General features: G+C 41.6%; 1 protein-coding gene across 1 annotated transcript; it reads right to left on the bottom strand.

Annotated features, from left to right (window-relative positions):
- Nucleotides 1-196: 196 nt before the first annotated feature.
- On the bottom strand, nucleotides 197-23,629 carry PIWIL1 (piwi like RNA-mediated gene silencing 1). Its single transcript, XM_049768240.1, has 20 exons — nucleotides 23,549-23,629; nucleotides 23,030-23,141; nucleotides 18,156-18,281; nucleotides 17,485-17,699; nucleotides 16,891-17,012; nucleotides 14,777-14,857; nucleotides 13,287-13,484; nucleotides 12,905-13,016; nucleotides 12,012-12,138; nucleotides 11,694-11,811; nucleotides 11,107-11,221; nucleotides 9,936-10,123; nucleotides 8,918-8,990; nucleotides 6,604-6,804; nucleotides 6,399-6,502; nucleotides 4,587-4,657; nucleotides 4,291-4,444; nucleotides 3,180-3,305; nucleotides 543-690; nucleotides 197-390 (listed from the first exon to the last, which is right to left on the bottom strand). The coding sequence occupies exons 1-20, from the start codon at nucleotides 23,627-23,629 to the stop codon at nucleotides 274-276; spliced, it is 2,589 nt and encodes an 862-aa protein (XP_049624197.1). The 3' UTR covers nucleotides 197-273.
- Between the last annotated feature and the right edge of the window lie 1,632 nt (nucleotides 23,630-25,261).

Raw genomic sequence — 25,261 nt, 5'->3', positions numbered from 1 at the left:
AGCCACGTGTAAGGCAAACAAACACCCTACTGCTGTGCCACTGCTCCAACCCCCAGTTTCACATTTTTTCAAAAACAAAAATCCTTAAAACACGAGAAAAAAATAAGGTAAATTTTTACCTAATTTTTTTTTACCTAGAAGTCAGTTAATATCTTGTTAGAAATAAGACTAGATCTCCTAATTCCATTCCCAAATTTCTAGAAATGTAAAACTTAAAATTAATTTCAGTTATAAGCTAAAAGAGAAAGCAGCTTATGATGTGTCTTCTTGAGGTCAGAGGTAGTACAGGCGGTTTGACAAGGATAGGTTTGGTTCTCTGTGAATACTCTGGCCAACGAGGAACGCTAATTTGTGAGCATACTGACAAGGAGCCGGGACACGAATGACGCCCTTCAGTGGGAGGAGGAGGAGAAAAAAATAGGCTGTTATTCAAACCATATATCTTACTAGTTGCTAGAAGAACATCTGAAAATGCAGAGATTCCATTTTGAAAGTGTATTTCCCTGGTTATAAAATAGATGAAAAGATTCAAAAGTACTTACAGGCCAGTTATAATAGACGTGGCAGAGCTTATAAGTTAACCTCTGTATGTGGTCTGGTTTCAGGCCACTGCTGTCATAAATGACATTATAGTGTGTGGGAGAAACGCTGCCGCTTCGTACAGCTTGGCTCACAATAAAAAAGTCATACCTGAAATTACAAAGGGAAAGGCCGCACAGACGTAAGACACTTATCTTCTTGGAAGCTACAATTAAGGTGATTCAAGTTTTTCACAATGAAAGATCCCTTCTACTAATGTAACAATCTCTTTTAAGACATGGGGGCTGGATGGGGCCGGAGAGATAGCATGGAGGTAAGGTGTTTGCCTTTCATGCAGAAGGTCATCGGTTCGAATCCCGGCGTCCCATATGGTCCCCTGTGCCTGCCAGGAGCAATTTCTGAGCATGGAGCCAGGAGTAACCCCTGAGCACTGCCGGGTGTGACCCAAAAACCACAAAAAAAAAAAGACATGGGGGCTGGAGAGATAGCATGGACGTAGGGCATTTGCCTTGCATGCAGAAGGACAGTGGTTCGAATCCTGGCATCCCATATGGTCCCCTGAGCCTGCCAGCAGCGATTTCTGAATGTAGAGCCGGGAGTAACCCGAGTGCTAGCGGTGTGACCACCCCCCCCAAAAAAAAGACATAGGGGCTTTTTCTTGATTTCTAGAAGCTTCCTCTTTAATTAACCATTTCTGGAACACTTACACATAAAATATATTTAAGGTCTTACTGGGCCAGTGAACTAGTACCATGAGTAAGGTAAGGCACTTGCCTTAAACACAGCTGTCCTGCCAAAAGTGATCCCTGAGCACAGCCAGGAATACCTCAAAACTTCCAGGTGTATCCCCCCCAAAAGAATAGTTTCATTACTGATGTCTGTCATGCACTCCTCAGAGCATTAATGAACATTTGCTCTGGTTGCTTTATAATGACCTGAGTGTATACATGGCTTCCTACCTCCCTCCCATCTGACTGGAGAGTGAGCACTTCACTTCCAGGCTTGAAGGCAACAACTCTGGGAAGACAGGATGAGTCTGGGCCAGGTGCTGCCATTTTCTAAGCAGCCTTTCACCACAAAACTCTTCCTTACTGCTGCTGTTCCCGTGGTTATTTAGCCAGGATGTAATTAATTTTAATATTGTAATTTTTAGGAGGACTAAAGAGTGCAAAAGAATGTAAGCAGAATTAGCAGAGGGCCAATTGGTGAAATGGAAATCAAGTACTGCAAATCTATGTGTGAGCTCACACCTGGAGATGGGCTTCTGCCACCACCTTGTCCCCAGCAGCATCAGGGGCTGTTTTCTGTTCAGTTCTTTTTTTGTAGCTATGAAGCCTCAATCCAAAGATATTTTCAATTTGATCCAACAGGCAGAAACCACAATTTAAGCACTTGACAATTTAAGGTGCTGACAATTAAAAATGAACATGGTATGCACTGAAATGATACAGTGCTGACAATATAAGCAGCTGGTAAGTTTTAAATACCATTTTTACTTACAAAGGAAACATTTGGACTTGAATATTATACTCAATTTGCTTAGACCTAAGGCCAATACCACCAGGGAGCTTTGGCTCTAGACAGGTACCAGGGGTCATTCGGGAGAGCAGAAAGAAACCTGAAGGAAATGAATATGCTCCATCACTATCTTAACCCGCGAGTTCCTTGGCTGACTCTTCCTGGTACATGAGACCCGCTGTCTCATCGTCAAATGAGACACTCAAGAAGAAAACACACGTTAGATGAAAACTTTTCTACCTGTCACATACCAGAACTAAAATTGTGAGCACAGTAATGCCTCTCCAATTCAGGGTCCTAAAGGCATTCCACATATAAACCACACCTACTCTGAAACTCTCTCCCAAATCAAGTCCTTTTTTTTTTAGATCTTTTTTTGGGCCACAGCCGGCGGTGCTCAGGGGTTACTCCTGGTTGTCTGCTCAGAAATAGCTCCTGGCAGGCACGCCGGACCATATGGGACACTGGGATTCGAACCAACCACCTTAGGTCCTGGATTGGCTGCTTGCAAGGCAAACACCGCTATGCTATCTCTCCGGACCCTTTTTTAGATCTTTAAATGAGAAAAACGTACATATTAAAAGAGAAGTTCTCTAATCAATCTCAGAAGGATGACAAGATTTGGACTTCCACTGTGACTATGACTTACTAAAGTCCTGTCCACCCATCTTCATCCAAGAGATCCTCAGAGGCCAAATTCCCTGTTAGTGAACCTTGTGTGCTCTGTTATACACGATACCCTTGGAGAGCAGCTTCTGCAATTGTTCCATGTAAACTTTGATCTTTTTGATAATTAAGTGCATCGCAGCTACCATAGAGATAGCATATCGATTAGAAACAAACACGTATGGATGAGGCTCTATGTGTGGGAAAAGCCACGAACAACAGCAGCATTTAACCGGTTTAAGTTCCATAAATGTTCTCTTTCCCAAAGGAAAAGTGCTCACAGAACCCTCTCTCTTGACACTATGTTAGAAAATCATGGTGTTTCCTAATACCAGACTAATTTCAAACTTTAGTTCTTTACTATAAACAACTAAAGTGTTAAAATGATAAGCTAGAGAGGCAATGATCAGAAACACAAACCAACAGCCATTTTCATCAGCTCATACTGAACTTACCATTCAGGTCTGGTAACCTCTACATCAATGACTGTTCCAGGAAGAGGATTCTGAAGTCTTCCTCCAGACTGAGCAAAAAATCTGGCATTCACTCGCTTCTTTACCACGATCACTGTTAGTCTTGGGCTTAAAGATGATGATGAAAGTTACTACATAAGGTCAATCATAATTTCAGGGCAACCAATCATTAAGACATCCACAGACACCTTTGAAAAGGAATACTGAATGGTCCTCAAACTTTTTAATCAGGGACCTCAGACTGCTGGAAGGACAGACTATAGTAAAAACAAAAACTATGAACAAATTCCTATGCACACTGCACAGATCTTATTTTGAAGCGAAGCAACAAAACGGAAACAAGTATGTGGCCCGCGAGGACCACTCTAGAGTCGAGGTTAGGAGCTACCCAAACTAAGAAGGAACACCTGACAACACGCAAAGATCCAGGAATACTACTATGCAGGCAGGAAAACAAGATAGACGTGAGGTTCTGCAACCACTGAATGAGCAGTCCCAGCATCTTTTCTATCACACCAGAACATTCAATCCTGCATGTTTCAAAGTGCTGAGGCCAACACACTCCAAGCGCTGGGCACTAGAGAACACAGAAACCAGCAGATTAGGTGGGGAGTAGAAGCACTGGAAGTGACACAGGGGCACCTCTGGGGGCTTCTTGGGCACTTTGCTGATGGGATGCACCAATACCACAAACTCAACGCAATTTTAACCTTAGCTATAATAACATTTTTTCGAAAACACTCTTTCTATGATGCTGCTATATACTGACTGAAGAGGTCTGAAAAAAGGAAGGTGTTCAAAATACATAAAACCATCTTTCAACCGTTCTAGTAGCCTTAGAAATAAAATCCACACCTTTATCGGGCAGTTTGCTCTGCTTACAGGAGTCCCTTGACTTAGCCTGAGTACACTATGATAAACATCCTGGAAGTGAGTCTAACACTGAAACTCTTCTTTCGCTATAATATGCCCAACAAGCATACTAGTGGGGGGGGGGAACCAAGTGCACATGGAGGAGCAGCACTCAGATTTTATTCACTATAAAAAGATACGATTTTATAGAAAAGGAATTAGCCCATAATTTCATGCTTACTTGTAACCTCTACCAACGGATTTCAGGCAGTCCAGAAACTGTGGCACTTCGTAGTTGACTAGTGTCTTCAGCTGTCCATCACCCACACCATCCCGATACACAATGATCCGACTGGGCATGTATTCATTGCAGCTATTCCAAGCCCTCAGAGCAGCTGGAAGTCCAAGACAGAACAAAGAGATTATGTTTCTAAGTAAAATCTTGGCACTCTTTCAATAACCACGATCCTTTGGGAGAATTCCTTTAGGATCTGGTTCCAGACCCAAGACCCAAGATGAGACACTCAGAAGACTAACCTTGCAAGCAGACTTTGAGCCCATCTACCAGCTCTTGTCCTCGGTCTTGAAAGACACAGCGAGAGAACCAGCTATGCAGAAAAAAAAGCCAGGAAAATGACAAAGCAACTGTCTGCAAAGTTTTCCGTTCTGAATATTCTATATTTTTCTCTTAACAATGATAATGATCTTTACGTCTCTTTAGAATGTTGCTAACATCTCCAAATACTTTGGAATCTCACAGCATTAACAAGATTCAGTAAATCAAAATACATCAAAACTTATATCAAAATATGTCATTTCATTATCATTTTACTGTAATTATCATAGTAAAATCAATGAGAAAATGACTGAGCCATGCTAGCAAGACATGTCCCTGAGTCAACTCCCCAATGCAGATAGAAGTGCAGCTGGAGGGGCCGGAGAGACAGCATGGAGGTAGGCATTTGCCTTTCACGCAGAAGGACGGTGGTTCGAATCTCGGCATCCCATATGTCCCCTGAGCCTGCCAGGAGCGGTTTCTGAGCTCAGAGCCAGGAGCACTCAGAGCACCCCTGAGTGCTGCTGGGTGTGACCCCCCCGCAAAAAAAACACCAAAAATAACAACAACAACAACAACAACAAAAAGTGCAGCTGGAGGGGGGATTGGTGACTGAAACCCAAGTACAATTATGTTTGTGATCAATGTGTGTAAAGATGTTTATACACACACACACACACACACACACACACACACACACACACACACACACACACACTATATATATATATATAAAGAAGGGCCGGAGAGATAGCATAGAGGTAGAGGCATTTGCCTTGCATGCAGAAAGTTGGTGGTTGGAATTTTGGCATCCCATAGGGTCCCCCGAAGCTTGCCAAGAGTGATTTCTGAGCGTAGAGCCAGGAGGAACCCCTGAGCGCTGCCAGGTGTGACCCCAAAACCAAAAAAATTAAATTAAAAAAAGAAAAAAAAGAAGTGCATCTGGAAATGCTATACCTTTGAGAAACCACTGCTGTAGATTCTTTTCTAGAAATATCTTGAAAATTAATCCCATTAGCAATACTAACAAATCAATACAACTTTGATTTCCATCATTTATTATTCTTGGCAGATTCTCAATTTTACTCAGTTGAAACGGTAAGTAGTCGCATGAAGTATTCTTTCCAAAATAAAATCAAAGGGAAAATTTGAAATTTCAGTAATCAATAAATTAAAAATCAATTTTTGAGGCTGGAGAGATAGTCCAGTGACCTGCCTTGCACAGAGATAACCTGGAATTGATCCCCAGCACCACATATGACTTCTCAGATACCATTAGGAATGCTGCTGACCACAGAGTCAGAGGTAAGCCCTGTGAGCATGGCAGAGTGACTCAAAACCAAACCCAAATGCCCAAATTTTTAGAGATTATATGTTATGAGATATACCATCTACCTAAATATAAATAGCCTGAAATCATCTTGACTTCCACAGATTAAGGACGATAATTAAAAATGATAGAGTGATCGTTATTTTCTAACATCTTTTTTTTGGTTTTTGGGCCACACCCCGTGATGCTCAGGGGTTACTCCTGGCTATGCACTCAGAAATCACTCCTGACTTGGGAGGACCATATGGGATGCCGGGGAATCGAACCGTGGTCCATCCTAGGCTAGCGCATGCAAGGCACTTAAGGCACTTACCGCTTGCGTCATGGCTCTGGCCCCATTTTCTAACATCTTTGTAGATCAAATGTATGAGAACCAAGCTGATTCAGTAGTAGTCCCCTGGAGAAAGCAGCCCTGGACCCAAACTCTCGTTGTTAAGTGTACAGCGGCTGAGCGTGCACTCACCGGGTCATCCCCTCATTGATGCTCGCAACAAACCCTGCAATGGACCTCCGTCCCGCTGTGGTGTCATGGTAGCAGTCAATGCCAACGATCATTGCTAGTTTTAGCTTTAAGAAAAATGGAATTTTACATATAAAATATTAGCAATGTTTGGAATGAAAATCTATTAAGAAATAAAAAGTGTTTCCACCAGTTAAATCACACTTACTGGCATATCAACCCTCCAAAGTTCTCCTCCCATCTTGCAGTTCATCTGCAAGGCTATTTTTGTAGCAATGGCCATGATTGTCTGCTGTTTGCCTAATGTTCGCGCCACCACACACTGACTTGGGGTAGGGCAATCTGTACACAAGTATTTCTTAATAGCATCATATTTGTCCTTCCGATTACTTGACAACAGACAAACCACCTAAAACACAAAATACCTTCACTTGAAAACAGAGAAGCCAATGATTAATGTTAAGTTACGAGTCAAACACTTTATCTTCTCATTTATGCTGTATGACAACTATGTCATTAATTGCTCAATCATCACCAAAGTAGTAGATATTAATAAAGTGGGTAAACTCAAAAATCACTGTTCTCAAGAACATTGTTAATACATCATAGCTACACTCATGACCAATTTAGCAATTTAGAGAGGGGCTGTGGCAAAACAAGTTGGAGGTAACCTATGAAGGACCAATGAAGAAAGTCTTTAAACTATTCCGTTTTCCTTTACTCCTGCTCCATCCGACTTAATGGCATTTAAGCTTACAGTCTTGCTTGAGAATCTGATTCAACTATCAAGTCCCCTAAGGAGGATTCTATCAATTTTGAGAACAGAATGGAGGACCTGACCTCAATAGATCTAGCCCTAAAAGAGGCAGATGTAGACTAAAAGCAACAAACTCCCAGTTATAAGAGGACCAAGTCTTGGAACCACAGTCATCAACTTTACATTGTACATAGGAACATGCTGAGATATCTTACCTGAGCTCAGACACAGGAGAGCACACAAACTATAATTGTGTGAGGTGATGAAGGCTGTGCCCATCTGCCATGCTTACATGTATAGAAGAATCACATTACAAAGTAACAAGATCATGCTAATTACTTATCTAAAATACTTATCTAAAATACTTACTTATCTAAAATACTGACTAACCAACCAGTCTCTGTTCAAATTCGAAGAATTCAGGTTTAAGTTCTAGAATGGAATCCATTTTCTAGATTTACTGCTCTATTTTTTAACTTATCTTCCCAGATTCTTATCTTTGTTTTCTATAGCCTCCCACAAAATAACTTCCCCACTTTGGGTATCTCCATTAATCCAAAAAATGAAAACTGTAATTGCTCGTGCCATTTAAGGAGAAGATGAAGGGCTAAACAGATAAAAAGTTAATCCACATTTTAGGGTTGTATCAGCACAGATCTGTGAAAAGGATGATTTTCCTTACTGCATTAGAAGAGAACTTTGGATTGAGATGAGGGGCTCACTGGACTCTTGTATGACTGTAGTTACAAATATGTTGATCCACTAGAAAGATCTGTCTGATTTTACAATAACACTTAAACTTCAGAAGAGTGTGTCAAAGACTCTGATCACTGTTGGTGTGCAGATCAAGAAATATAGTAAGCACTTGCCCATGGTCGTCAGAATAGCTGATCGAGGATGAGTACAGGCTGTTTTCCATTTTCAGTGCTTCTACTCTGAAATTACTGTGCCATACACTTAAACATAGACTATTCAGCTTGCAGATAAAAATGGTAATTGGCCTTCTTCCCCCAATTATGCACTATGCACTAAGGTTCCACAAATATAAACAGATTCATTAGAATTTTCTTTTTGTTTCTTGTTCATTAGAATTTTCATTCCTCAAACTCAGTTGGAAGGATAGGTATACATAAGAACATTAAAAGTAAAGGTAGATATAAAATTGTTTTTATTTTCAAACACGGAGTTTACAAACTCCTGGATTTTAGGCAGGGGTTGTCTGCCCTCTCACCCTTTCACTCTTCCATTACCTTATGCCACATTGTCTATGAAGAACATGTACTCATTGCTACATCTGTGCCCATATTTACCACTTTTGTATAATATAGTCTTTGCATCAGAAGAGTTTGGTTTTCTCCTTTACTCTATCCTTCCATTCTTTACTACACACAATAAGAATTTGAAATAAATGAATGCTATCTTTAGTTGTGTGCTTGTTTTATTACAGGTTACACATGTCAATTTTTTTTTTTTTTGGTTTTTGGGCCACACCCTGTGACGCTCAGGGGTTACTCCTGGCTATGCGCTCAGAGGTTGCTCCTGGCTTCTTGGGGGACCATATGGGACGCCGGGGGATCGAACCGCGGTCCGTCCTAGGCTAGCGCAGGCAAGGCAGGCACCTTACCTCCAGCGCCACCGCCCGGCCCCACGTCAATTTTTGAATCTAACATTTGGAAAATAAAAGCCCAACTTCTACTTTTTAGACATACCCTTTTATAAACAGCATATTTCAAGCAACTGCTTAAAATACCAATTAGCTACTTACTATCTGGGTATCTGATGTTACTTTTTGCTGTAGAACTCTTAAATAGGCTTCTGTCCTATCATCCACTTCAATCCTAGAATTGAAAAATACCAAATATTAATAAAAAAGAATGTCCATGATATGTATATCAAATTTCCTATAGAGCACACACATAAAACATTTCAATACAAAACATGAGGGGGGGGCCGGGAAGGTGGCGCTAGAGGTAAGGTGTCTGCCTTGCAAGCGCTAGTGTAGGATGGACCGAGGTTCAATCCCCCGGCGTCCCATATGGTCCCCCAAGCCAGGAGCGATTTCTGAGCGCATAGCCAGGAGTAACCCCTGAGCGTCAAACGGGTGAGGCCCCAAAACAAAACAAAAAACAAAAACAAAACATGAGGGGGAACTCTGAGACATTTAGCTAAAGAAAAGACTCTTCCGAACATGTAACAAGAGCTTGAAAAAAATCCTGCATTTGTTCTTCTCTTCCTCATTTTCAGTGTCTAAAACCTATCCATTTAATTAAACCGTGAGAACTGTATCAGATCATTTTGGGGAAGCCCCTCAAGTCATGTGCAGAGGCCCTCTCTCAGAAATCCCTTGACTAACCAGGCTCAATGGTTCAATGCTAGTCTGGTGAGGCAGTGCTTTGGGGACCACAGAGCCACACCTGATGGAACTGGGACATACGTGTCAGAAAACAGCACCTGTGCAGGAAGAGTACGCACCCTGGTCCTTGAGCCATCTTCCTGAGCCTAGAGGAGATCTTCAGGAAATTGTTTTTCTTTTATTTTGAGGCAGAGGTGGTGGTGGGGGTGGGGGTCACACTTGGCAGTATTCAGAGCTTACTCCTGGCTCTGTGCTCAGGGGTTATTCCTGGCTGGGCTCAGAGGACCATATGGGGAGTCAGGGATTGAACTCATGTTGGCTACATACAAAGCAAGCGCCCTGTTCATAGCTGCATCACATTTCTGTTCCCACACCCTCCAAATGAAAAATTAACCAAACTTTCAGAATAGAAATGACTAGAGAAACTTACATTATTGCCTTTTTCATTTGTATGCCCATGGCTGGTGTAACTTTAAATAGATTCTGTATCAATGAATTGGCTGCTTCATAATTCCTTCGAGTATATATCAGCAGCCAGTTATCTAGTGGTTTAACACTAATTAATGGTGCACCTCTTGTTTCTTTTGACCAATCTGCAAACTGTGGATTGTAATCAAACTAGAAGAAAGTTCAGAGATACTATAAATTCCAAGGTAAATTCTCAGTGATAAATCCCCCAGTAAACAGTTCATAGTATATTCTGAATCTTATTAGTACTGCTTTTAAATTTGGACTATAAAGACAACTTTAGTGGGGGAAAGATAGCTGCAGAAATATATCCAGAATATGGCAATTTTATTAAAACTCTTATCATCTACTTCCATTCAAAGTGTTTACTTGTACCCAAAAACTCTCCCCTGTCTTAGTAGCCTTCTTAATTTTTTCTAAAATCTTAGGCTAGGTATTCACCTAACTCTGAGCATAGGGCGAGGGGTGTTCACGCACTGCCCAGCTCCGCAGCAGCTCTGACACGGGCCGTATATGTATACACTCTGATTATTTCTTGGGGGTCACAGAGAGAGTGGAAATAAAGATGGTAAACTGGATGACTGGATTGGTATTTATCCAACACTTAGAAGCCAGTGGCTTGACTTTTTATATAAGACATACAGTTTAAAGTTTTGGTACTTGCTGTGCTTCAAATGACAAAACAAACAAAACTTACACATTTTCAGACTACTGATTTTCCTTTTCCAAGATAAAATGTTGAGGGCATCACAACATTTTATCAGGTTCCCTACAGATACAAGTCACATAGAAGACCATTGTAGTGGTAGGCAAAGTCAACCCGGTCAGACACTTAAGACTACTCTCTTATTCCATAAGAAAGATTCAAGTCATCAAAAAGTCACTTTTAGCAAAATCTTACTGATAATTTTGAGAACCAAGTGATACGTTTCCATGTTCTCTATGCACATTTGCTGCTGCTTCCTTTATAAAGCACATAGCTGCTCAGTCTACATGATGCAGCAGAGGTAGCACATGGAGAAGTAGAAAGGTGAGTCAGAGCCGTGCAGCACTCAGGCATGATTGACTCCTACTTGTCTAGTGGCACTCTCATCCAACTCTCACAGGACTGATAATTTTAAGAACTGCCTTACTGTTTTTCCACCTTGGTGAATCTTTTCTGTTTGCAAAATTCTTCCTGAGAAGGACAGTAAATTGGAGTCAAAGCTCAAACCCCAGTCTCGAAGTTCCCTCTGAACATTGTCATCTCTGTAAATGTAACATATTACACTTGAAGAAACACAGAAAAACTAATGGTCTATGCAAATAGACCCCAATTTACAATATGTTCCAATACTTCTCACTGGATTAGAATCCTACAGGAAAAAAGCTAGGAAACACAGAGGACAATTTTTTTTAAAATAATTCCATGTTTTCATTCATGATATACTTTAAAACTCCAACATTTATCTCCTCAGTGTATCTGTTATAACAAGATTTTCCCATAATTCATTATTTTCTAAGATTTACACCACCGTTTAATATTTATTAATCCCTGTAGCCTCAGAATACCAAAAACAAAAACAAAACAAAAGCAAAAAACCTCACAAACACTGCAAAATATCAAAGGCAAACCAAAAAAGCAAAACTACTTTCTTACTTCCCCCATCAGATTTCCCTTAAACCCAAATAAAATCAAGCCAAATTGAAGTCATAGTGCAGGGAAATGTAGATGACTTACTTATGAATATAATCAATGAGTCTTCCTACTTCACGCTGCCTTTGCTCTGGAGTTAGTCTTGTATGAACAGCTAAGTCTTTCATCACATTAAAATCATTACGCATTTTATCAGTTAGGCCTTTAAATAAAAGTTATAGGTTATGGTTAAAGCAGCAATTATATCTAAATATTTGCACATAGTGTGATGAGTGAAAGAAGAGAGTTCCAATAAGAAAACATGACTTAAGGGCTGCTATTTTATTGAAGTGGAGAAGGAGAGGGTTAAAGAAATTTTAATGAGTCAAATGTGAGAATACCCTAGCAGACCCTTTACTGTACCTGTAAGGTAGCAGAGCTCAGGGATGAGCATGGCAGGGCCTGGCATAGAGCCTCCAGGGCCTCGCCTCCTCTTTGGCTGACTCACCAGGACTGGCTGCTTCAGGTCAGTTATGTCTTGGTTATATTGCTAGTTAAGAGACGAAAGGGGTTACTGGTCGTCAGAGGAAATTACTTCAGCAATTTCTTCCATGTCAGGAGGAAAAGACAGTGTGTTGTTTTTTTATGTTAAGAATTGATGAGGCAGGAGAGATAGAGGTAAGGCATTTGCCTTCCATGCAGAAGGACGGTAGTTCAAATCCCTGTATCCCATATGGTCCCCAGAGCCTGCCAGGAGCAATTTCTGAGTGTAGAGCTGGGAGTAATCCGAGTGCTGCCAGGTGTGACACCCTCCAAAAAAATTGATGTCAACTATGTGATGGGTCTCTGGTTAACAACATTTATATGCACCTTCAAGAGCAACTTCTAGGAGGGAGTGTTTGGGCCACATCCACAGATGGTCTATCCTGGAAGACTATGTAGTATAGGGGACCAAACTGCATGCCAAACAAGTGCTTAAACTTCTGTACTATCTCTTTCCAACCTTAAAAGCAACTTATTGCATCTGCCAAGCACTAGACAATTTAGTATTTCAGATTCCTCCCTATGCTTACTGATTTAACATAAATTAGTTGTCACCTTCATTTCTTTTTTTTTTTTTGGGGGGGGGGTTTGGGCCACACCCGGCGATGCTCAGGGGTTACTCCTGGCTGTCTGCTCAGAAATAGCTCCTGGAAGGCACGGGGGACCATATGGGACACCGGGATTCGAACCAACCACCTTTGGTCCTGGATCGGCTGCTTGCAAGGCAAACGCTGTTGTGCTATCTCTCCAGGCCCGTCACCTTCATTTCTTACCTTCCTATAGTAGTCTAAAAAGCTGACTTCAGAACCATCTGCTTTCTTAAAGGTACTTTTTGGATTCTGGTCCCAGTCAATATCGTCTACTCTGTATGTTTTGTTGTTATACCTAAGGAATGGTTGAGATTTCTTGTTGATAAAAATGCAGAGAAGCAGAACTGAGACAAGACAGATTTCTCAAAAACTTCAAATTATGTTAAAAATTAGATATTTTGCTCTTTTAGATATCCTCACCCTCTATAACTTTATTCTCACAAATTTCCTTCCATTTTCAGTTGACTGTCACTACTCAACTTTAAATGCGACTTTTTGATCTAGTTAAAAGCTCACAGAATCTTTAGACTTACAAAATGATCATAATTTTAAAAAGCATGCTTACTTGGTAAGCACAATTAATCCTATCAGTTCCTTAGAAACTTGTTCTTGAAATTTATGTTCTTCAGTCTGATGATACAAGTTCAGCATGAAATCTAGCACGGTTTCACTCCGAAGGACTTTATGACTGACATCGGTGCAAAGCATGATGTTATTTTCATACTGAAGAATAGAAGTAGTGAAACCTGGCCAAATTACCAACCTGTCAAAAAAAAAAAAACATGTCATAAAGCAACTACCAATATCCAAAAACCTTTTGAATATTTCAAAGGTTGTGGGTTTTATTTTTACCTTTATTAATTGAATTTAAAGAACAACATCATTGAACAAATTTACACAAGGTTTCAGATAATGTTCAAGATTTGTTTTTTGTTTTTTTTTTTGGACCACACCCAGTGATGCTCAGGCTTCTGGCTATGCACTCAGAAATTGCTCCTGGCTTGGGGGACCACATGGGACACCAGGGGGTCAAACCACGGTCTGTCCTAGGCTAGTGCGGGCAAGGCAGATGCCTTACAGCTTGCGCCACCGCTCTGGTCCCATGTTCAAGATTTTTTAACAATATTGTAAAAACAATGATTCTATCAGATGCTGCCATGTCAGCTCATTCACCCATCTAGAGCTCCTGGAATTCCTGTAGCATGTGCCACACATGTGGCTGGGAGACCTCCAAAGTTTTCAATATTGAAGTCTCAGTAGGAATGCACTACATTCTATGTAAAATTATTATAGAAGCCACCTAAGCTTGTCAAAACCAATGGCACAGAGTGCTCCATTAGCAGCAAACAACTTAGTCTAGTAAACTATTAGTCAATGACCCCATTTTAAAATATGAAATTTTTTATAAATTTTCTTTCAGTGAAGGCTTTAACAAACAATACTGAATAAATTATTCATACCTGCCAAGGTGGCAGGATTGGGAGAGAGGAGAAAACGGAACGATAGTGGAGGGACTGTTACGTTGGTTTGATGTTGGAACACTGGTGCTCACTTTGGCAGCACATACACTAAAACTGATGTTGGAACACTGAATGCCAGAAGTAGCTATGAACAAACTTTATAAACCAGTGTTTCAAGTAATAAAAATATCTTTAAACTATGCTATATATTACATTTGAAGTTAACATACTTTTATTATACTTTGATCAAGTTATGATTATTATTTGAAACCAAGTTGCCAATTTTAAGTGTCTAGCAAAAACACTGCAATCCTGACACACTACAGCAACTTTTGAATTAATCGCTATTAGATGATGGAGCTTAATTAATAAGAATTCAAATTTGGTGTTAGACAACTCTTTAATGCCTTTCATGACATTTCTATCATGTCATTAAATATCTATTCAGGAACATCTCCTTTCAATTTAATATATTTACTTTCTATGATTGATACCACTAATAGCCAGAGGAGCAATTCTAATCAGGCTAGAGCAGCACTTTCAGAGTTGATTATTAAGTGTAAATAAAATCTGAAGTTTTCCATTTTGTACACACCTATGATTTGGAATATCAATCGGGTCACTTGGGTTATAATAATTCCGTCCAATTTGTTGCAGATTCATGATCTTCAAGAGTCTAGAAACAGAAAGGTCAGAATAAAGTCAATATTAACAACTAGCTTTAATTTGGCGTTATAATCCAAATGGCCATGTTATTTACAGCCTAACTTCTTAAACTGCAGGTTGCTATACCCTGTAGAAGAATATGAGAGCCACAAAATATTTAGCACTAGTAAGAGGTATCTGAGCACAAAGCAACTAAAGGTTCTAAATCCACCATGAATGACTCCACTGTGTTTTTGGCAGCACTTGCCCATGTTGCATTTCTCAGGTGAAAAGGGTGTCAAGCAGAAGTTTCAATAGTCCTGTTTTAGATGGAGGAGAAATAGCAAATCTGTCATGGGAAGTCTTGACTGCCTGTTTTTTTTTTTTTTTTACTTTTATTTGACTTGGGATCTAACAATGGCTTTTTCTTTTTTAAAAATGTTTAGGGGGAACAAGCTTAATGAATGATGTATGAATTATGTGAAATTCAAACTTCACTGCCCAACAATGAAGTTTTATTGGAATACATAATGGCCTTTCAATTATGTACAGCCCCCTTTATGCTCTAGGAGTAGAGCTGAACAGTCAAGTCAGGGACCATGTGTGACCATATGTAATCAAAAATAAAAATACTACCTGGTCCAGTCTATCACTGAAAAAGTTTTCCAACCTCATTTAGGAAAAAAATTTGACACTGATTAGATAAAGATGAATATATCCACCAAAATGAGAGTCCTATAGTTAGTAACAGATACCTTAGGAAAACTCTACATCCTAGTATCTTATTATCCTTTTCTAACTTCTCTATAATCTGGAGGAATAAAACTTCTCTAAACTGACAGCCTAATACAAAAACAGAGCGATGTATGAATGGAGGAGGGATTTGCAAGTCCCAATTCAAATATTAAAAAAATAATACACTGCAAAACCACCCCCAATCAAAAAAAATGGGCAGATTTGAACAGACATTTCTCCAAAGAAGGCATACAGACTAGTTAAGAGGCACATGGAAAAACGCTCAGATATTCATTAGGGAGATACAAATTGAAACTGCATGAAGTCATCATCTCAGACCTGTGAGAACAGCCTACATGTTAAATACACATTAGCAATGGGTTACTAAACTGAAAAAGAGAAAATGAAACTTTGCCATTGGTGACAACAGAGAAGGAACCTGAGATGCTTAATTCTAGTGAAATAACTTGAAAAAAAAAAGACAGATATGATTTCACTCATGATTAGAATATATGAAAAAGAAAATGGTAAGACCAAGTCTAAGACTTAAGATAAAAACAGTGGTTTTCCAAAGGTAACAGGGTTGGGTGGGATGAATGGGGTAGTGGAGATTGCTTTCTGATGGAAGATTAAACCTTGATGATGGGTGGGTATTTATAAATATATCTGAAGAACTGTCAGATGCTCCATAGAACGTTTAGTGTTGTAGGGGAAAAATAAATCGTAGAACATGCTGAATATAGTTTATATGGAACAAATAAATCTGAATGTACCTAAATCCATTCTTGCTTCATGGTCCCCATTGCAGAGAGAAAGGAGGTAAAGTCACTAACTCTAATATATAACATTAAAATTAGAATACAAAGTCCATAGTAAATTCCAGAACTTGTACTCTAAAAATAAGTTCAAATAGTACTTGAAAGCTCAAATGTGGGGCTGGAGAGATCTAGCACAGGGGTAAGGTATTAACCTTGCAAGTGCTGTCCCAGGACCAATGGTGGTTCGAATCCCAGCATCCCATAGTCCCTGTGGCTGCCAGGAGTGATTTCTGAGCAGAGAGCTGGGAGTAACCCCTGAGCGCCTCCGGGTGTGACCCCACAAAAAAACAAAACAAAAGCTCAAATGTGAGCACACAATGGAAAGTCAAATACATAATACTTGTTTAAGGCAACTGACTTACAGTATATTCCTTTAAAGCAATTACATTTCAGAGTAACCCAATAATTTCAACAAGTCACCATTAAAATCTAAGTAGTATGTGTATTTTGTGTAGTTCTTTCACCTGTCTTCAAGTTTTCTTATTAAATGTAAAAAACCAAACTGACATACCTCCTGAAAATAATATTATAGAACTGCAAACAAGTTGGTGATGTAGGCGGAAGTTCATTTGTTAAAGTGATGGTTATCTTTACGTGCTCTCCATTTCGGGTCTGACTAAAAACTTCAGTAACCTGAATCCAGAACAGTGGGAAACCAAACTTTAAATTGTTGAAAGAAAAACCCAATATACATATTTCCTAGTCAATAAGGCAACAATGAAAACTATGGCAAAATTTTAGATACTAAGGACGGACTATGAGCAAACAAGATCATTAAGTCACTCAAATTTGACAATGATTACCATTATTTGGTTTCTGGGTCACACCAGGCAGTGCTCAGGGGTTACTTCTGGCTCTCTGCTCGGAAATCGCTCCTGACAGGGTTGGGGGACCATCTGGGATGCTGGGATTCGAACCTCCGTCCTTCTACATGCAAGGCAAATGCCTTACCCTCCATGCTACTTCTCAGGCCTCTACCCTTTGGGATTATTCACATCTTTGTCAGGCAAGTCTCAAGTCCTTCAGCTGCTCTACAAGCTCTCCTGGATTGTGGTCATTTTTGGAAATCTCCCTTGCCCCCACACATCCCAACAGTTTTAATAACCTTGTGCTGTAGTCTTTTGGGTAAAAATAATATCGTTCCATCAAAAGCGTGACACCTTCCAATTAAGTCTTCGTGTTGAAACAGAAGAGCTGACCGAAGTCTCCTGGCTTCCATCAGTGGGTTGTAATCAATGTGATACTGATACAAAGCCCACTGGGGACGGGAAGTCAGCCGGAAATGGTTGGTGCTTAATCTCACTATGATGCCTGAAGACCCTATGAAAGGAAACCAAATTCATCTCAAGTTACAAGTTTATTCTTCCCAGAGTCCTTGGCTAACAGGAGGAGGACTATACAGGTGTGCAAAAAAAGACTTAAGAGCATCCATCAGTCAACATCAAGTCCTCAGACATGCAGCTTTGGGGACTATTTAGGTAAATTCCTAAAACCAAATTTAGAAAAATATCCTTCTTAAATGAATTTATAAGAGCCAAACCACCTTCGTTCTAAAAGCGTGATCTATATAACATCTGATAAATTATTTCAGTGATGCTACAGACACCAATAATTGAACTTCATCAAAACGCAAAGAGGGAAAATGAAAAGGGCATCTGGGACTAGGACCAATGTGCTGTGTGCTTCTTGGTAATATAGCGTACAAGTAAACCGAGAAAGTGCTTCAATTGTGCTCTGCACGTGAAATCCCACGAGTCAGCATTCTTAATAACCCACCTGTCTTTGATTCTTTAACATGGTCTAGGTTCTGTCTTGTATTCACACCAAGATCATGGAAGTCTCGGCGGCGACCTCCTCTCTCTGCTAATGACAACTCCTGAAACCCAGCGGATACCTGGTGTTCTTTACAAAGAAAACAGCACACTTAATAGGAAACGTAAGTGACATCAATTCCCAAAGAACTACTAAGTGAAACACAAAGGCCCTTGACGACACTAAAGATGCTATTAAACCCTTCACTACAGTTTTAGGTATCTGCGGTCAAAGAATTGAGTCATTGCTTAGCTAATTTCTTTCACAAGCGGTTCCTGTGATTGCTCTAGTCTAGGCCAACCAAGGTGCATTCTTTTCAAGATGCATATTTTTGTCTTTATGAGCTGCCTGGCAGTGCGAAGAATCCTTCATGGTGGGACTCAGGAGACTATGTAGTGCCAGGGATGGAATCTGGGTCAGCCACATACAACGAACGTATGGACTCGACCCACTGTTATAGCTCCAGCCCCCAAGGACATAACTATTTGTTTTTAACTGTTAGGAAATTATTTTCTTGTTCTATTAATTCTGGTCACAACATACAAGCCTTAAATATTTTTAGTACTTTTCACAAATTTAAGAATTATAGCAGCAGGATTTGGTCATCTGTAAAGTCTTAATATGTAACCTAAATTAGGAGTCTAAAATGCAATTTACTAAATGTCTTCATCAGCAGAATGGACAGATAAGAAGGGCCTGTGAATCTTCCTTAAACATGATGCATGGCTACTGGGACACCTTTACACAGTTCATCCTTAGCTGCAAAAGTTGTGGTTTATCATACTAAATTACACCCTTCTAGCTAAGGAGACTACAAAAGAATCTTATAACAAAGGATGATGTTGGGGGACCAGAGAGATAGCACAGTGATAGGGTGTTGGCCTTGCACGCAGCCGATCCAGGACAGACTGGCTCGAATCCCAGCATCCCCTATGGTCTCCCATGCCTGCCACGAGCGATTTCTGAGTGCAGAGCCAGGAGTAACCCCTGAGCGCCACCGGGTATGATCCAAAAAACCAAAAACAAACAAAAAACCAATGGATGATGTGGACCAAGGAGTGAATGAATTTTGTAAGCAGTCATGTTTTAATAATTCATTTCCTGTAATGAGGATTAAAAAAAAAAAACAAAAAAGAGATCGGAGACTGTCAACTGGCGGTCTCTACTACTTCTCATTTTACAAAATAATTTGGAGAAATGTTCCCAAGGACTAAAATTTTTACCTTTTTTCCAGGTATGGATGGATGGCTGAAGAGATTCAAATAAAAAAATTACTGGGGAAGACATTTTGGAAAATAATCTTAGGAATATCTTTTATGGCTGGGTTTTATACTATGTTGGTTGGCGTTAGCACTGTAGACTCTAGATGTGATGGTAGAAGGGAGTTCCTATTTCTGAACCTAATATGTCTTAATGATAAAAATCAGATTCAGAATAAAGGAACAACAACACAGATAAAAGAGCCAAGTTCTGGGACTGGAGAGATAGCATGGAGGTAAGGTGTTTGCCTTTCATGCAGAAGGTCATCGGTTTGAATCCCAGCGTCCCATATGGTCTCCTGTGGCTGCCAGAAGCAATTTCTGAGCATGGAGCCAGGAGTAACCCCTGAGCACTGCTGGGTGTGACCCAACCCCCCCCCCCCCACACACACACAAAGAGCCAAGTTCTCTTGATTACAAATGCTAGAATCTGTCCCAGAACTGCCTATTTTTGAACCTCCACCAAACTAAAGTGGCCCCACAAAGTATGTTAGAATTCCAGATAAACATTGGAAAACATGTTATTTTAACGAGATTCAATTTTTTCACGAGAAATTGAGGGTTATAAACTTCATAGGCATGTATGCATGTTTTAAATGAGAATGTTTTAAAAAACACTGAATTTATGAAACCCTTTGTATAAATATATTTTATGTATTTATGAAACACTTTGAAGATGCTGCTAAGTATGTTTCTGTATCTCGTGAACTGAAAGGGCTCAAGTGAAAGTTCCTTTAAACATATATAGAAATGCTTCTAGTTATTGCATTAGTTGAATTTCTTATCCCAAGAGTTTCAGTGTGAAGTTAACTATGGCCTTGGGTAGGTAGTAAAACCGAAAGACCAACAATTTAAAACCATCATGTATCAATTTCAAATGTTACCAGAAAAAGTCTGGATAAAAAATTCATTATTTAATGCCAAATTTGATTGTATTTGTCATACTTTCTTATTAGCTTTTAGCAAAGGGTTTACAATGAAGTGAAATAACTTTACACAATATAGTTAGAAAGTATCTGTTGGATCTATTCCTGAAGACAATTGTTCTGAGTCACTTGCTACACTTTTCTACTCTGTTGGGGCACACATTCTAATAAAGTTGGAAATTTTGCAATTCCATTTCCATGCATCTATCAGATGAATTAAAATACAAATCATATCTTGTTATTTTTCTATTTGAATATTTAAATATACAGAAAACATCTACTTCACTTCATGAAAAACTAAGGTCCTAAATGAATTTCAACACTTGTTAAATTTGTCATCTACCTGCTGTAACGTATGTGCCTAGGCATGACAAGCACTACAAAGGAGCGTGAAAAAGTGGTGAAATAGACCTTGCATTCATTATTCCAAATATCACTTAAGCCTCATGAGGATTTTTACTTAGCTGATGAAGTAGATACGACAGCATTTTATAATGAGGCACTAAGTATAACAGAACTCAATCTGAATTATGAAGAACTTAAAATAGTGAAGACTGATGAGCATATTGAAAATGTATTAACTTGTATTTTCTACAAATTAACTGCATTCTAGGGTTGCTTATTAAAAAGAAAATGTTTATTGGCACAAACTTTTAAATGAGTGGAATCATGTATATTTACATACACACACATGTTGAACATGAATAAAAAACATTCTAAGTGAAAAAAAGGAACCAAGATTAGAGAAAGTTATTGGGTGAAATTCTGTTTTCTTAGATTAATGCTAGTAAGTGCAGCACCCAAACTTAAAAAAAAATCTGTTAACAGAAAAGTAATGTGTTGTAGGATATGTGTCTTCAATAGTAACTCTTCCAATGAAGCATTTATTAGTACCCTTTCTGCAAATTATCTACACAGAAAATATGCAGGTTTAAAATATGTAATTAGGGAGAAAGATGTTACTCAGCGGAAGATCACAGGTTTTTCATGTATGAGGCTCTGTGAACCCCACCACAGGATGCCTCAAAACAAAAAGAGGAAACAACTTTTACAACTTGTTTACATTTTACATAGTTCAGTGGGTTTCTGCATTCTTTACAATAGTTAAATGGTACCCACCCTGCTGTATCTGTTATTTGTAAAATTCACTTTTAGAAAAATTATATATTAAGGATAACTTTACACAGTGTCCTTAGCTGTTTAGTTTTACTTGCAAACACCCCCCTTCTCTTTCTCTCTCTCTCTCCTCTCCCCACCCTCTCTCTCTGTCAGTTTTGGTTTGACACTCTGGCTTTTTCCTCATGGTGTCTCACGAGGAAGAAGCCACAGAAGCCAGTGACTAACTCCTTGACTTTCCTGATTGGCTTGGCTTATTTCTTCCCCACTACCCTGCTTCCTTCTTCACACCTAGCTGCATGGGGTTCAGAATTAGAAATATGGTGCCTGGGATGATCTCACAACCAGTAAATTTTTATTATTGTTGTTTTTGGGTCACACCTGGTGGAGCTCAGGCGATACTCCTAGCTCTGTGCTCAGAAATCGCTCCCGACAGGCGCAAACCATTTGTGATACCCGGATTCGTGCCACCGTCTGTTCTGGATTGGCGGCGGCTTACAAGGCAAAAGCCCTACTGCTGTGCTATCTCTCCAGCCCAGCACCGGTGGATTTTTATTTTACACTTAGTGTCTGCTGGATATATTCCTGAGAACAATTGTTAGGAATCATTTGAATTACTACACTTTAATAAAGTGCCATGCAAAGTTACATACTTGGAAAAAGTGAAAATAAAGAAGTAACAAATGTCTTTAATGAGGCAGCTTACTGTTTTCATTGGCCTTCCCCCCAACTGCATTATAATTTCATTTCCTTTGTTCTCTTTCCAGCCTTTTAATTAGCAAGAATTTGTAAGAATGCTGTGTCAGAAAAATCATCTTAATCATTTCAATGTTTCCTGGCAGTCAGATTCTGACATTGATAGTATTTGTCACAATTTATACTTTACATTTGACATTGTACTTCAAAGATATTTGAGTCACATTTTCTTCAAATGTTGATGGATTTCACTGGCTACAGTCAAATGTCTGGAATACCTGGGAATTTAAGGAATCACCTTTGTTTTCTAGTTGTCCTCTTGTCGCCATTTCCAAAGCTCATCTAGAGTTAAAGTGCTAACTTGGTTAAATTGATTGCCCATGTGCAAATGAGTCTGTTTTCATAACCCTCAAATAAAACTATATTACACGAACCATCCAAATATTGTTTGAATTGAAAGTGAAAAAAAGCGGAGTTTTCAAATCAGAGCTGGTGTATTTACCACACTGACATCAGTTTCCACATGAGCAATGGCTAACTCATACTCGTGGAACTGTGGTCTTTAGATCACATTTACTAATGTTAAAGTTGGTCCAGCTTCTGATGAAGACACCGGACACCAAGAGAACGTTCTAAGATGGTTTACTAAGCATACCATCTATTTGTCCACAGCCGATCGGGGGCCCTGGCTGGGATTTCCAGGGAGAAAAGAAATCCTGTGGTACTTAACTCAACAGGAGGTGGCAGCTTGAGACTGATTCTATTACCACTCATGAAATCTGTCCACTACTAGTCCTTATCCCCCCCACATCACACAGTTTCTTAACCCTGCCTTCCTCACCTTGTGCCTTGGTGGTTGCTCCCACAGTTCCTCTCTGTCGTCCACGGCCAACTAATTCCCCCTCCGTGGGTGGCTGCTGAGGCCTCGGCTGCATATAACCTGGCTGCTGACTCTACGGTTACATGGAATGGCATACTTTTCGCATCAAGTGGTCACAGACATCAGAGAAAACAGTGACTTGCCTCAAACAGGTGCGAGGAAGCCCACCAACATAAGTCAGCAATGACATTTTATTAGAGACAACCCCCCTCGACCCAAGACCACCAACTGAAGCACAAGATCAGCTTCTGGCAGCCTCTGGAAACAAGAGACCATCATGATTTTTATCCTTGCTCGGTGTCTATCTTCTTCAGACCCGTCCTTATCCAACAGGCTGAGCCAACAGGCCCTGGACAGGTTTCTTCTGGTTGTTGCTTTGCATTTGGGCAACACCCCAGGCGCCCTCCGGAGTGGTGACTCCCGCGGAAGCAGAGGGGGGCCCTCTGGGGTGCCCGGCCCTGCAAGCAGCGCAGCACTCACCGGTGCGGCGGCTCCCACATTCGGCAGCGCCTCCTGGCCGCGGGCCCTGCCGCGGGCCCGGGCGCGGGCTCGGCCAGTCATCGCGGCCTGGACGGGAGAGAAGCCTGCTCACTGACCGGCCCCTTCTGCACGCCCCACATGCGCGGCTCACCCACACAGGCTCACCCACACCAGCTCGCGTGCACTGGCGCTCACACGCACTCATGGTCCCTCACACACGCTCAATGCACCAGGGCGCCCTCGCACATGCGCACACGCGCTGACACGCTGACATGTGCACCAGGGTGCCCTCGCACATGCGCACACGCGCTGACACTCTCAAACGCGCACCAGGGGGCCCTCGCACATGCGCACACGCGCTGACAACATTCACACGTGCACCAGGGCGCCCTGGCACATGCGCACACGCGCTGACACACTCACGCGCACCAGGGCGCCCTCGCAATGCTCACACGCGCGAATGCAGTGTCTCACACAGGCTCCCAGGCACTAATGTTTGCTCGCACAGGCTCCCAGGCGCCAAGGCCTCCTCACACACGCTCTGCACACGCGCGCACAAGCACCAAGACGGCTTCACACGCGCTTCGCACGCTCACGCCACACCACGCTCCCGCGAGCGCCGGCGACCCTCGCCCGGAGGCCACTTGGGGCCCGCTCGCTCCTCCGGGCCTCACCGGGCCGCCGGGTCGGGTCGAGAAGGAGCGCTCGGCGGCGATGGCGAGCGATGGCGCCTCGTCCGTGCCCAGCGACCAACTGTTGCTTCCACGCGGCAGCAGTTGGCCTTAGGCGGATCCCTCCGTGCCGCGCCGGGACTCGTTCCCGCTCGCCCCGCCCCGCCCCGCCCACCTCGCGCACGACGCCGCCGACCCGACGCCTGAGTCGACGCAGGCAGGCTGCTCTCATTGCCCGCCAGCGGAGGGACACGCTCTCGGGCGGGGCGTGAGGCGGCCCGCACACGTGACTCCGGGCCAACGGCGGGGCGGGCACGTGCCCCCTGGGCGCGTAGAAGGCGGGGCCGCGGGCACGTGCAAGCCCAGCGATTGGTCGAACTGTCCTGTCCTGTCGCTGTGCTGGCTCTGAGCCTCCAAGCGCAGGTCGGCCCCGCCCACCACAGGCCCCGCCCACGGCTTACCTTGCCCACGTAGGGTCCGCACGCTCACCACAGACCACGCCCACAAACAGCATCCTTGCAGGCCACGCCCACAAACAGCATCCATGCAGGCCACGCCCACCACGGACCACGCCAGCCACCTGGTGACTGTTCCTTCCATCCACGGAGTGCAGTGGTTCTCAAATACTGGGGCCTCGAGGCTCCATAAAGGGGGCCACGTTTGACCTCGGCAAACACCGTCCTAACCAGCTAAGCCCCATGTTTAGGTGTCTGTGTGTCTCTGGAGCCGAGAGTTGCTGTGTCCTGCTTCAAACCCCGCATGGAAAAGCTATGCGTCGCAAAACGTGCTCATTGGAGCCATTCATTAATCCAGACATCACCTCTGATGAAAAAATCAGCTCAAACTATTTGATATAGTTTTGTTTTGCAGGTTAAAGATTTCTTTTTATGGCAGAAAATAATTGAGAAGCGCTGACGTAGGGTTTCTCCCTCCCTTTCTAGGTGCTACCCCAGCCCCCTGGATACACCTGTTGGCCCTTGGAAGTTGCAAACAGGTGAGCGCCAGGAAAATCCATCTTGGATTGGCCCTGAAAGACTCAGGT

Source organism: Suncus etruscus, chromosome 2 (genome assembly GCF_024139225.1).
Source record: "Suncus etruscus isolate mSunEtr1 chromosome 2, mSunEtr1.pri.cur, whole genome shotgun sequence".
In the NCBI taxonomy this organism is placed as follows: domain Eukaryota; kingdom Metazoa; phylum Chordata; class Mammalia; order Eulipotyphla; family Soricidae; genus Suncus; species Suncus etruscus.
The sequence above is the reverse complement of the archived record's forward strand: the minus strand, read 5'-3'. Positions and strand labels throughout refer to the sequence as shown.